The sequence below is a fragment of the Eleginops maclovinus genome, chromosome 4, assembly GCF_036324505.1.
Source record: "Eleginops maclovinus isolate JMC-PN-2008 ecotype Puerto Natales chromosome 4, JC_Emac_rtc_rv5, whole genome shotgun sequence".
NCBI lineage: Eukaryota > Metazoa > Chordata > Actinopteri > Perciformes > Eleginopidae > Eleginops > Eleginops maclovinus.
In genome coordinates, this window is record NC_086352.1 from 27,478,712 (window position 1) to 27,491,001 (window position 12,290).

Sequence of the window (12,290 nt, forward strand, 5' to 3'; positions counted from 1 at the left end):
AAGTGTGTGAGTGTGTTACTCTTTTGAATTGTGTGCGTGTCTACCAAGGGCATCATTTATCCAGCAGCCTAGAGGCAAAAACAACCTGCTGCCAGTATTGATGGTTGGTCCTGCAGCACCTGTGTGGATTGGGTTCAGAGGTCACCAGTCACAGGCAATCAGGAGTAAATGGAGCCTGTGTAACACTAGACAAACGGCTAAGAGCTTCAGAACAAAGCCAAGGCCGCCGTCGTGTGTGTGTGTGTGTGTGTGTGTGTGTGTATCACTACAATAGTCAGACTCCTTATTTCACTCAACCTTAGCCACCGTAACAGGATTAATTCTTGTTTATTTCCCAAGTGTCTGACCTTCCTGATGATCCCTTTATACTTAATTCTCCTCATTATTGCAAACCTCAACAAAAAAAAGTCCCATCTTTTCTCTTTTTGTTTCTTACTAAATAAAATGACTGCAGGGTGAGCAACTCAGAAGCCAAAACACATTCCCAATCCTTTTATCCCCTTAGTAAGGTTTAACACTCCCAGCTCCTACAGTCAGCCTCGTCCCCTGTTCATCCACAGACTAATCCAACGCAGTTTTATTGTCTTATTGACTCCCTGAGCCTGAATGCCAAGAATCATAACAGCTTGTGGGAAGCGTCACAAGGGCAAGCTGGCGAATTCGGAATCTCTGAGCGGGACGAGTTGAGAGCGGGGGGGGGCCTTGCTTGAGGAGGAAGACACATATCAAAGAGGTATTAAACGCACCGATCCGTCGTGCCTTAACTCACTCTTACATCATCATAAACCATCATCCAATTTACCAGCACTGTCAGAGAGGAACCATAATACATTTGCATAATGCAGCGTCTTCACTATGTTAATTCTCAACTGGACCATATGCAAGGCATTTCTTTTGTTTATGCTTATTCTACCTCTCTTTTGTGCGTGCACGAGAGCATTACACCATGCTAGCAGGTCGATGACTGTGGAGGATTATGGAGGTAAATGAGGCTCTCCAAAGCCCTCCAAGCTCTCCACAAAGCGGTGCAGCCATACCGCAGGGGATCACAGGAAGAGCAATAGAAACACATTACTGCCAAAATCACATTGCTACTGAGGGGTGTAAGTTACCCGGGAATGGATGGAGCACACAGTGGGAGAGGTGGTGGTGGTGGGGGGTGAGACTCAGCCTTTCTGCAATTTGCTTTTACATTTGTGATCTCTTTTTAATTTCTGGCTGTGTGAATTATGGAAGATGACTTGATCAAATTCTGCCCGGGCTGGATTCTGATGCAGAGCAGCACACTCTGACTGTAGACCTGTGTCTGCCTTTGTAAGTTCAAGCACTCCCTCAGACTCTCTAAAACTGTTTTATATCATCAATCTGTGGCTTTTAGTGACATTGTAAATTATATTGTAAATATATGCTAATGCTAAACTCACTAACAGGTCCATGTACCATTTTAATTTATGACACACTACCGCAAACTAACTACATCCAATCAACATTAGCTTTACACTGTGTGCATTACTAATTACTATATTAACATGCTAAAAGTCTAAGCAATAATAATAACCATGGCAAACATTAAACTATTAACTTACATGTTAGTTTTCTCATTTTGATTCAAATGCCTGTTACCATACTCATATTTAATGTCACACAGCCTAACAGAGCTGTTAGCAAAGTGGTAGATGAAATGCGTTATTGAAACCATGCAATACCAGCTTTTATCAAAGCTATGCTATGGCTGATGTTACAACAGGAAACCTCACACCTACACTATAAAGTGTAGTAAATAAGTAAAGTAGAGAGGCGCATTCTAAGGGTGTGGAGGTTTTGATATTGAATAAACTCACAACTCAACATGGGGAGTCAAGAGAGAATTTTTTATTTTTAATGTCCTTGATGTCATATTTTTTGGTTTGTTTTATGGCCCACAAATGTACTGTTTGGTTCAGTCTCACTTCTCTTATCAACCCTGATTAGAGCAACAGCAGGCAGCTGTTTTCAATGACAAGGTTCTGATAAACCCATCGTACACTCCCGTGCCCAGCACCAACCAGCAGACAAAGTTAAACACTAACTGATGAACAAAGGTTTGAGCATTTAACAGCTAAAAACACGGATGTTTTGTTGAAGAAGGCAAATATTGGAGCTGCATTCATGAGTTGGAGACCAACACAACATCAATGTAGTAATTGCTCAATATCGGCGGGTTGTATGTTTAAGCCACTTTTTATTACCATATCAATTTCTAAGGTGACCCTGAGATATTTGGATTGGGAAGGTTTGTGAATTGGGACAGATAATTTGGAGCAAGGTTTTTCTACAGCACATGGGTTTGCAAAGACTGACCCCTGGTGGTTTAACTACGCTATTAAAAGGCAGCATATCAAGCGCATACCGTCCCACAAACTAAGAAGACAACCCAGCCAATTTGGTGCGCTTCTCAGGTCAGAAAACATAACAAGCTTAGTTTCCCTTGCTCTGTCACATGTTGGCTCGTTAGAATGTATCGCCCCCTCCTATGGGAATCTCCACATCTGAGAGCTACCTTTGCAAATGTGTCCCATATTTTGTATTTCTCACAAGCAAATCAGAGTAGACTGGAAAAGTAAATGTGTTTTCAATAGTAAAGCATAATAATAATAATAATCATAATCATAATAACCTTTATTTGTATAGCACCTTTCATACAAGTGCAGTTCAGTTTAAAGTGCTTCACAGTCGACATCTAACAGAACATTTGATATTACATACAGTACAGTTAACAGTACAAGACATAAAAAACAAAGTAAATATAGCATAGAGTAGACATGTAAAAAAAAATACATTGAGATTAAAGGTACAATGATGAAATTGTGTATTAAAAGGAGGATTCAACACACAATCAGGTGACAGGTTAAAATGCATCGGAAGGCAGGGAGCAGGAGTTTGCTTCCTAAAAGGCTAAATTGTACAAATATGTTTTTGTTTGTTTTCTATTGAGCAGGCTTCCCTGATGACTGTAGGTATTTTGTTTTGTTTGTAAACTAATTTGGTCACCATCAGAGCAGCAGTTAATGCTAAGTGCTCTAAGTTGCAGTACAACTAATGTCCTTATTACACTCTAGCTCTACCAAACACACACACAAAAAACAGGTTTTACTTAAAGGTATATGTTTCCAAGTTGCTCTTCATCTAATTTGTGTCTTGTAATAATTTGGGTTTTAAGAAAGCATAACATCATGCACACAAAGAAATGTCGAGGTGATTTTATTAAGAGCTTATTCTTAAAGTGGTCATAACAACAAGTTAGGATCTTGTTTCCAGCAATGCTTCTGGAATTGAAAAGTATAAATATTTTTAAATGATTGTAGTGCCATCTGTTGGAAACCTAGGTTCATTACAGTAGCACCCTATCAGGGATAAACCATGCATATTTAATACATTTGCCTTGAATATTTTTCTATGTTTTCCATCTTTTGGATCAGCCATTGATTTCCTTTCTTTCCTTTTCTTTTCTTTTCCTGTATTTTGTCCATGTGTGATATGTGTATTGAGATCCCACCTGGAACAGGTCATGATTGGCATGATATCAAAACGTTCCTGAATAGGTGACCATAAGAAGTTGTTGAGTAAAAGTTGTTCAGATGCCATGATGTTCTGAGGGATATATGACCAAACACAATACAAAACACAAAACTCTAAACACACACACATGTGATCTTAATTAAATAAAAAGAGATGAATCAGGGATCATGAGAAACATGTAAAATGGTGATACAAGTTTAGTAATATTGACTTACTTAGTGTTTGGCTATACGCATCACAGTGTTGGTTACTAACTCACTATGCTTCCTTGTTAATATATTATCTGACTTAGTGTTTAACAAAACAAAACATAGATCAAAACTCAGCCTGATAGTAGGTCACATATCCATTTCTCTTTGGTCAGGAAATGAAAGGTCCAACCCCAAAATTAGTTTGTACATTATACTGGCATTAAACTGACTGCAATTTAACCTGTTTCATTGCTAAAGATACTCAGTTACACATAGGCCTACTCTTTGTGTTTTACGAGCCAGTTAAATTGATGGAATGCCAATACAATTAAAAACAAATATCTGTCAATAAAATAGGAAGGCAAGCAACATTGTGAACAGAGCTGTAATGAAAACTCATATTTTGAATGTGTTGGGACCATGCTGTTCTAAATGAACCCATTTAATTGAAATACAAAAACAACACGACCAATTGTTCTTTAACAAAAAAAAAAATCTGAATACTTAGAAGCTTTCTCTTTTTCCTCTACTGTGTTACACAGCCTTTTAACATAAAATGAGTAAAGGAGTAAGAAAGATGAGTAGAAGAAACCAAGTCCTGCATGCTGTAATGAAGCAGATGTGGTGACACAATTAGGGACACGTGTTATAGTGTTTCTCCACGGACCTGTGGGTGGGACCTAAGAGTTCTGTTTTGCTGTTGTGATTCATTCATAGCTGTGTAGTAGCAGGCTGCTAAGTGTGTGCTTGTGTGCGAGTTAAATGGAGAATAAAGTTTGGAGTTCCATATTAAACACACCGCCTCCGACTCCCATTCATCTGCTCCACACAGGGATACTTCAGAAAGGATGATGAAGATTAGATTAAATCTGAACAGAATGAATAAAGATTTCTTCTGAGGATTCTCATGTTTTATCACTACTGCATCTGCACTCACACATTTCTGTGTTCGTCCTCTGGTGTGGTGGTAAGCTCACACGTTAATACAACTGTATACTCTTTTGTCAGTTTGCAGAAAACTATGATAGTTGGTCCACCTTTTGTCCAGTGTGAGGGCTGAATAACATGATCACTTGTGCCTATTGCAATGCAAGTAGCCCTAGTAAAATGATTATAATCAGGCTTTTTTCCCTCAAACACAAAGATAGATTAAAACGATGACTATAACTAAATGTATTATGTCAACAAATTTCACTTAACTGTCTAAGGTAAGTTGAAAGCAATAACATTGCGTTTAAATAAAGAATGATAGGTGCAACATAATATTACTGCTTTCAACTAATCTAATACAGTTATGTGAATTTTGTTTACATAATACATTTAATTAAAATCAATGTTTCAGTTTTTTCAAATAGAGACTCAAAGTAGAAATACCTGCTGCTTAATTTTTAAGCATACTTTTGTTTAATCTGTCACTTGAAAGCCAATATTATAGAAGTGCAATACCGAATCACAGTACTACTACTAACCCTTTAACATTAAAACATGTGCCTTAAAAACACACGCTATTATGTTTGTCTCTACTTAAAATAATAGCCTAACCTAAAATAGTAGAGATCTCGTTAAACATGCATTTAAGTTGATGAAAAACAATGAAGAGTATGCTTTTTTTCAACCATGCTGCCTTTATTACCCATAATGCAATCCTATCATAGTATAGCCTAGTTTAGCTTCTAGCCTGCAGCAGAGATGACTAATTTGACTTCCTTAAATCCCAACAATCAGAAGTTCCCTATGTATAAACTTATAAAGCAAACTTTGCCTTAGAATTATTGGTAGCATGTTTTATTATTAAAGCGACAGTCAGACATCACATCAGTCCTCACCTCCTGTAGCACACGGTCATGTTTATAATCGTTTCCCCTTTAAAATATGTTTGGGAAGCGTCGATGCTGTTCTGTCCAGAGCTATGAGGAGGGGGAGAGAGGGGAGGGGGAGATAGTTCAGAATGACATATGCACAGGCAGATGATACCACACGTTTCTACCATGTAGACGCAGACAGACACACAGACACACACTCACACACACACATACTCAGCTTCATCTTCAAACTTGAATCCAGCATGTATCCTGCGCTGCTCTGACTGCACACACCGGCTGACGTGTTCGGATTTTTCTGCAGAGATAAACAAAAACATAAACGCAGGTAAGCATGTCACTCAGTTTTGGGCTCCTATTGCATCCTTTATTCTCCCCGCATCAATTATTCATGTCAGGTCTTTTTCGGGGAGGAACTTTCGATCTTGCAGCGTCAGATTACATTGACAGTTATGATGTATTATTTTACAGATAAGCATAATAGTAAAGGGTTTGCATGCCACGCAGTAGGCAGCTGTAAACAAACATAGCAGACATGCGGCTGGCTATCAGCACCAAGGACAGAACACCAGAGGCTGCTGCGTAGGTAAAAACCAGATGCAGAACTGCCAATACAGCACGCACACATGTGTCCTCTGTGATTTACAGGCAATAAAATCAGTCTATCAACGAGAGCATGTTTAAAGATTCAGAGCCAAAATCATAATCTCTTCTGCGTTGAGCTGTGAGATTGCTTTTTTTCTTTTCTGTTTACCTAGAAACCACAAGGTATGAGTTGGGTGTTTTCCTCTGTCAGACTTAAATACATGTTAACTCAGGACGGGAATACATCTAAAATACATAATCTATCATATTATCGTAAGGAGAATGACTACAAAGATGAGCTTTTAAAGATGTGTCAGGTTTTTCTGTGGCCCAAATTCATTTCAAAGGGCTTCAGAATACACAGAGCTCTTGAGGTGCTCCAGATTTGTACATCCGTTGGGCTTCTGCACTCATTATATTGACAAAACTAGCTCTTCTGTCTCTGTCCGCCACTAAACAGGTCAGTATTGTGCAGGGAAAAGATGTATCCGACAAAGCTCTGTAGATTCTTATCTCTGGCTATCCAGGTAGTTTTTTTTATTTTATATTGGGATATTGAAGATGGAGATGTACCTTGCAGTGCCCACAGAATTTAATATTTGGATAAATAGAGATTACAGCCAAATCTTTAACATACAAAATGGCTTGTTACTCTGGATAATGCGTGTAAGTAAGATTATATAATCAGTGGAGGCATCAATATTAGAGGCAGTGGTGAAGAAAACAACCTAAATTATTGTCTAGTGTGCATGTATTTTAATCTACCACTAAGAAACTGAGGCTGCACTGATAATAAGAAGTCTTCTTCATTAAGAAACCAATATCAGTGAACTCACAATTCCATTTAGAGCACATTTTTCAGCCTATGACGATGAAACATCTTAAAAGCTTTTTAATTATATCAGAACTAGATGGTACAACACCCCATTCAAGTGAAAGAGCAGCATTCTCTTTGTGACTAGTCCAGAAGGGAGAACTGTAAACTTGAAGGTTTTTCTTTAATTTGTCTTTATTTTCTATTCAGTTTGCCAGTTCAAAAATCCTAAAAAGTAGACCATGACCTGGTTACAGGATGAGCTTTGAAACTTGAGCTCCCTTTTTTTGGTTCACTGTCTTGAATGAGGCTCTAGCACTGTGAATCAGCTGTTCATGTTATTATCATTTACACAGCCTTCAGTCTGTTCAAGATATTAATTGGAGATTCTCTAAAGGACAATGAATTTGCCTCTGAAAATGAAAACATCAGGCTCCATTTTCTGCTTTGTCATTTTCAAGGGCTGAAGCAGAGCTAGTATTTGTTTCTGTGCCTAGTTTCTTAATGCCGAAACCTGTATCTTTTAAATTCCTACAGTATTTTTCTTTAATCATGTTGTATTATATTTGCTAAATAGATTCATCAATGATTGAAACATGGACTGTGATACCTTTTTCTTTTTTTACAGAAAATGGCTGCTGCAGGTATCCTTTTCACTTTGTGGATCACCACTGTGTTTACCACTGGACTCGGATGCCCTGAACTCTGTACCTGCACAGATAAATATGGCTGCCACTTTGCTGTATGCTCCTACAAAGACTTGACTGAGGTACCAGACGGTTTGCCTGCTAATGTGACGACTGTGAGTCTGTCCGCTAACAAGATCAGTGTGATACCGTTGGGGAGCTTTGACAATGTCACTCGGGTGACGTCGCTGTGGATGGCCAACAATGAGATCGTCACAATCGAAGAAGGGACTCTCGAGCCTTTGGTTCATCTGCGTAACTTTGACATCAGCCACAATCGAATCGTAGACTTCCCTTGGGAGGATCTGCAGAACCTCACAGGCCTGCAGCTGCTGAAGATGAACCACAACAAGATGGTCCACCTGCCGAGGGATGCCTTCTCCAACCTCAAAGACCTGAATTCACTCCGACTCAACAACAACAATTTTATGACGATAATTGATGGGACGTTTGATGGTTTGGTGTCTTTGTCCTACTTGCAGATTTATAAAAATCCTTTTGCATGCACCTGCTCCCTCGACTGGCTCAGAGACTGGATTTCAAAGGCTATGATCACGGTACCGGAGCAGAATTTAATCACTTGTGCAACTCCACCCAAACTTAGAGGGGAAGTGATTGGAAAGTTGCCTGAGTCAAAGTGCACAAGCCCGAATGTAACATTAAGAATCAAGCCAAATGTTCACAACAAGACTTTCTACGAGGGCGTTGCGTTAGTCTTGACTTGTGAGTTCACAGGAAATCCAAAGCCTCTGGTCATGTGGAATATTCAAAGCAAAAGCCAGAGGCAAGAGTTGGTTTTGTCCTTCACTGAGGATGACTCAGCAGAATCAAAGGAGGACTCCATGCTGTCCTATAATCCTGTCAAAGTCTTTAACAATGGCACTCTTATCATTTCACACATCAGGAAAGAAGATGGCGGGAACTACAGCTGCTCTGCCACAAATGAGTTTGGAAGAAGCGAGGCTTTGATGTCAGTGGACGTGGTGGCTTTTCCTAAACCAACACCAACTAAACTTATTACCACAACACCAGTTTTTACTAAAACGCACCCAGCTATACGCCACATAACAGGCAAACCATTGTTTTTGGATTCTGTGCATATCAAGAGAAAAGACTTCATTAAAGTAGTACCTACTTTCCCACCCACTGTGGAGATCAAGTCTTCTGAGGAGTCAACAACGTCCCCATCACATGCTAGTAAATGTGGCTTGACTGCTAACACAAGATACATTTCTAGTCATGTCTTTAATGGGAGTGTGGAAGATATCAAGCAGTACACATTTGACTTTGGAGTCATTGCATTAGGAGTGTCGGAAACAGAAGCAGCAGTGCGACTCAATCCTCTTCTCATACCGAGAGACATCAACCAATCCCCCAACACCGCCCCAATGTCTAATGAGAGTTTCCACAATGTCAGTGAAAAGCATCATGGCCTTTCTGCTGCTGGTAAAACAGTCTACTCAAATGGCTTGTATCTGTGCGTTGCTGCTGATCTCAAACACTCGGCCGTGCAGTGGTCGAGAATCAAAGACGGCATCTACACGTATCTGTTCAGTGGTTTACGTCCCGACACAAACTACTCCCTGTGTCTGACCTACAGAGGGGAGGATTGTGAGGTCCAGGTTCTGTTCAGCACCAGGAGGAGGGTGCCTAACCTGCTCATCATCATCTCCGTCAGCATCTGCCTCCTGACAGTGTCCACAGTGCCTCTCCTTGGAGCGACATGCTTCCACCTGGTGTACAAATACCGCAGCAAGACCTACAAGCTGATCCTGAAGGCAAAAGACCAGTATCACATGGAGAGGAACCTCGCCCCTAACTTCAGGGCATCTCAAACCGAGTCACGGAGGAAGATTAATGGAAGCCAGCTGGACGAAGAGGAGGGGGAAACGGAGAGCGGAGACGGGGACAAAGAGGCTGATACAGAAGAAAGTGTGATGACCGAGTCCTTTTCTCTGTCTCAGTGCAGGGGGAATTTAGACAACTGTGAGGTTGGGTCTGAGTTTAGTGATAGGTTACCTTTGGGAGCTGAAGCAGTAAATATCACAAGCAACTACAGTTATCCAAACCAGTAATTGTTATTATGTTATTGAATTATTTTGCCTTTTGGTAAACAGCATTTTTATTATTAGTTTATGCCAAAGGTTTTAATTAGCTTTAGCCTTGCAAAGGCAGCACAGACATTTTGCTTTGTCGGAAAAGACTCAATGTACTTGTTTTACTTGCAGAGCTGCATCATTCAGTCACTACAGAGGCTTCCAGATTCAAGGCTCTATCTAATAAAGGATTATCTTATTTTATGTTGTCTTATCAGGGGGATGTTTTCCAGACAAACATTTTAGTACAAGCTGAACTAGATACTGGCCCATATTTTTTTTGTAGCTGGAAATATCACGTCTTGTTGTTCCGTTCTTTCAAAGTAGGCAACTTATTTCAACTTCCATAAAGTGTCTGGATCCAGAGCTTTGCCAAAATACAAATAGTGATAGACAATCATCTGAAGCATGAACAAGATATGTTGTGTTTTTAAGGAATTGCAATAGTAAGAAATCCTGTTTTTTTTTGTAAAATATCTGTAAAATCTGCTTTATATATCTCAATTGATAATAGAAAAAGAGGAGGTTCAGAGTTCTGAGTACGAGATAACAAATTATTTTTTCATTTTTGCAATAATTACCTTCTCACTGTACATTATCCTGCTGAGCACATCACTATCTTGATGCAAAACATTGAATTCAAATTGATTTTTATAGAGTTTAAAAGGTGTATTGATTTGCTTTAAGAAATAGTGTAGTTGCTGTGTTACGAGATCAGAACTCGTCCATAACGATGGTCTGTTATTTATAGCAGCAGCCTGCAATAAAGAAATAACAGTCTGTAAAATGCCACAATCGACCAATCAGAATAGAGTATTCAACAGACATGTAATAATAAACATGTGTATAAGTAAACATAAAGGCTTATCTGTTTAATTGTGTTAAATGAATTTGACTAAATGTTCTTGAAGACCAAAACCCTGAACAGTTTTTCTCATCTGAGCCAAACCCTTAAGGAAGGAATGGAAATCTTACAAAATGTGTCATTATAAATGAAAAACCTCTGATTGCTGCCAACATGGTACCAGGATGAGGACTTTCTTCAGAGTGTACAAATGTAACAAAGCTTGTGTCTTAAATATAATGCATTTCAAACTGATGTCAACTAGATTTAGGCAGTAGTAAATGGGCTAACTGTAACTAACATTCAGTATATCAATATTCTACATTCTGTCATATAATAAGTGCAGTAGTTTGGAGAGGATTTGTTTTTAGCTTCATTGGATATATTCTATTATAAGCTTTAGCATATTGTAACTCAGGTAGGATAATAAGGAAAGCTTTTTGTCCTGTATTCAGGCTTGATTAAATCCAGCCCATGACAAAGGACTTGGGCCAATCAAAGGTCATTTCAAAAAGCTATTTGTTCCCATTGCTTCAGTAAAGGCTGTAAAGAAGGGGAAAAGTTGCTATGCCAGAATTGGCAACAATTGCCTGCATTGCAAAACAAACCAAAAAAGGAACACAAGTTGATCAAAAACAGAGTGACGATATACTGTAGGTGAAGAGTTGCAGAGAAAATTAGCTTATAGTTTAGCCTTCTGTGTGAACTTACTCCTTTGATACAGCCATTAACGGCAATGGTTAACAACATGCTAAACTATTGGCAAGTATATGGTTCTTTTTCAAATTCTGCCTATCCTGGGGTACAACATGGATTCAAACGTGCTAAAAGCTTGTGATGAATTATTTGTCCAATAATGCCAAAAATAACTCCCTTCCCCAGTTTGAATCTTCTCATGAGAGTTTAGGCGTTTAGAAAACCTGTGTTGTTTCAAGGAGAAACACATTGTGTCCCACAGCTATGAGCTTTTCAGTTGTACTGTGAGCAAGTCCTATGAAGAAAACTGTTCATGTTAAATAAAACTTAGTGTTAATAAAAAGCTCTCTTTGTTGCATGGTCAAATGTGGACAATCGATATTATCCTCCAAATGTACTGCGGGTGTAACAGTACGAGCCTCTGTGAAGTTATGCCTTGTTGTACCTCGGTCATGTGTCCATCTTGTCGTATTTCCAACAGTATTGTGTTAGGAGACCTGCATGCTGTCTGTTGTCCTGTATGCTGCGTCTTGGGTAAATATTCTTGACTTGAAAGTAACTTTAGGCCTGTATTTGTCTTAATTTGTTTTATACCCCTGTAATAAATGTATTAATAGGATTTACCAAAGTGTTTCAATATCCTTGCTAACTCTCCACTAACTGTGCCTCAATAAAGTTTTGACAAAGGAATACTGAATGATTGCTCATCCCTCAGTCTCTCTTTCCCTCAGAACCTATGGTTTTAAAAATAATCACTATATATTCTATAAAACAACACTTAATTAGTTGGCATATGCTTTGAATGAGGTTCAATCAATCCATTAGTTTTTTTGGATCGGATAATACATTGAATAAAAATGAAAGCAAGGATAAATAGGTCAAGTAATAAACCAATTCATCTCAAAATATTGGGAAAGCAAAAAGAGGGCTGTGTAAAAGCAAAACCCCTAGTAAAATAATCAATTCTTACACAGCTTTCTGAAAAAAACAGACACGCTTC

General features: G+C 38.9%; 1 protein-coding gene across 1 annotated transcript; it reads left to right on the forward strand.

Annotated features, from left to right (window-relative positions):
- Positions 1-5,714: 5,714 nt before the first annotated feature.
- On the forward strand, positions 5,715-11,965 carry LOC134862838 (immunoglobulin superfamily containing leucine-rich repeat protein 2-like). Its single transcript, XM_063880935.1, has 2 exons — positions 5,715-5,897; positions 7,597-11,965. Exon 2 carries the CDS (start codon positions 7,600-7,602, stop codon positions 9,727-9,729), a length of 2,130 nt encoding a protein of 709 aa, XP_063737005.1. The 5' UTR covers positions 5,715-5,897; positions 7,597-7,599; the 3' UTR covers positions 9,730-11,965.
- The last annotated feature ends 325 nt before the right edge of the window (positions 11,966-12,290 follow it).

Excerpts from the sequence above, each read along its gene's own strand:
- LOC134862838 (XM_063880935.1), top strand. The coding sequence starts at position 7,600 with ATGGCTGCTGCAGGTATCCTTTTCACTTTGTGGATCACCACTGTGTTT.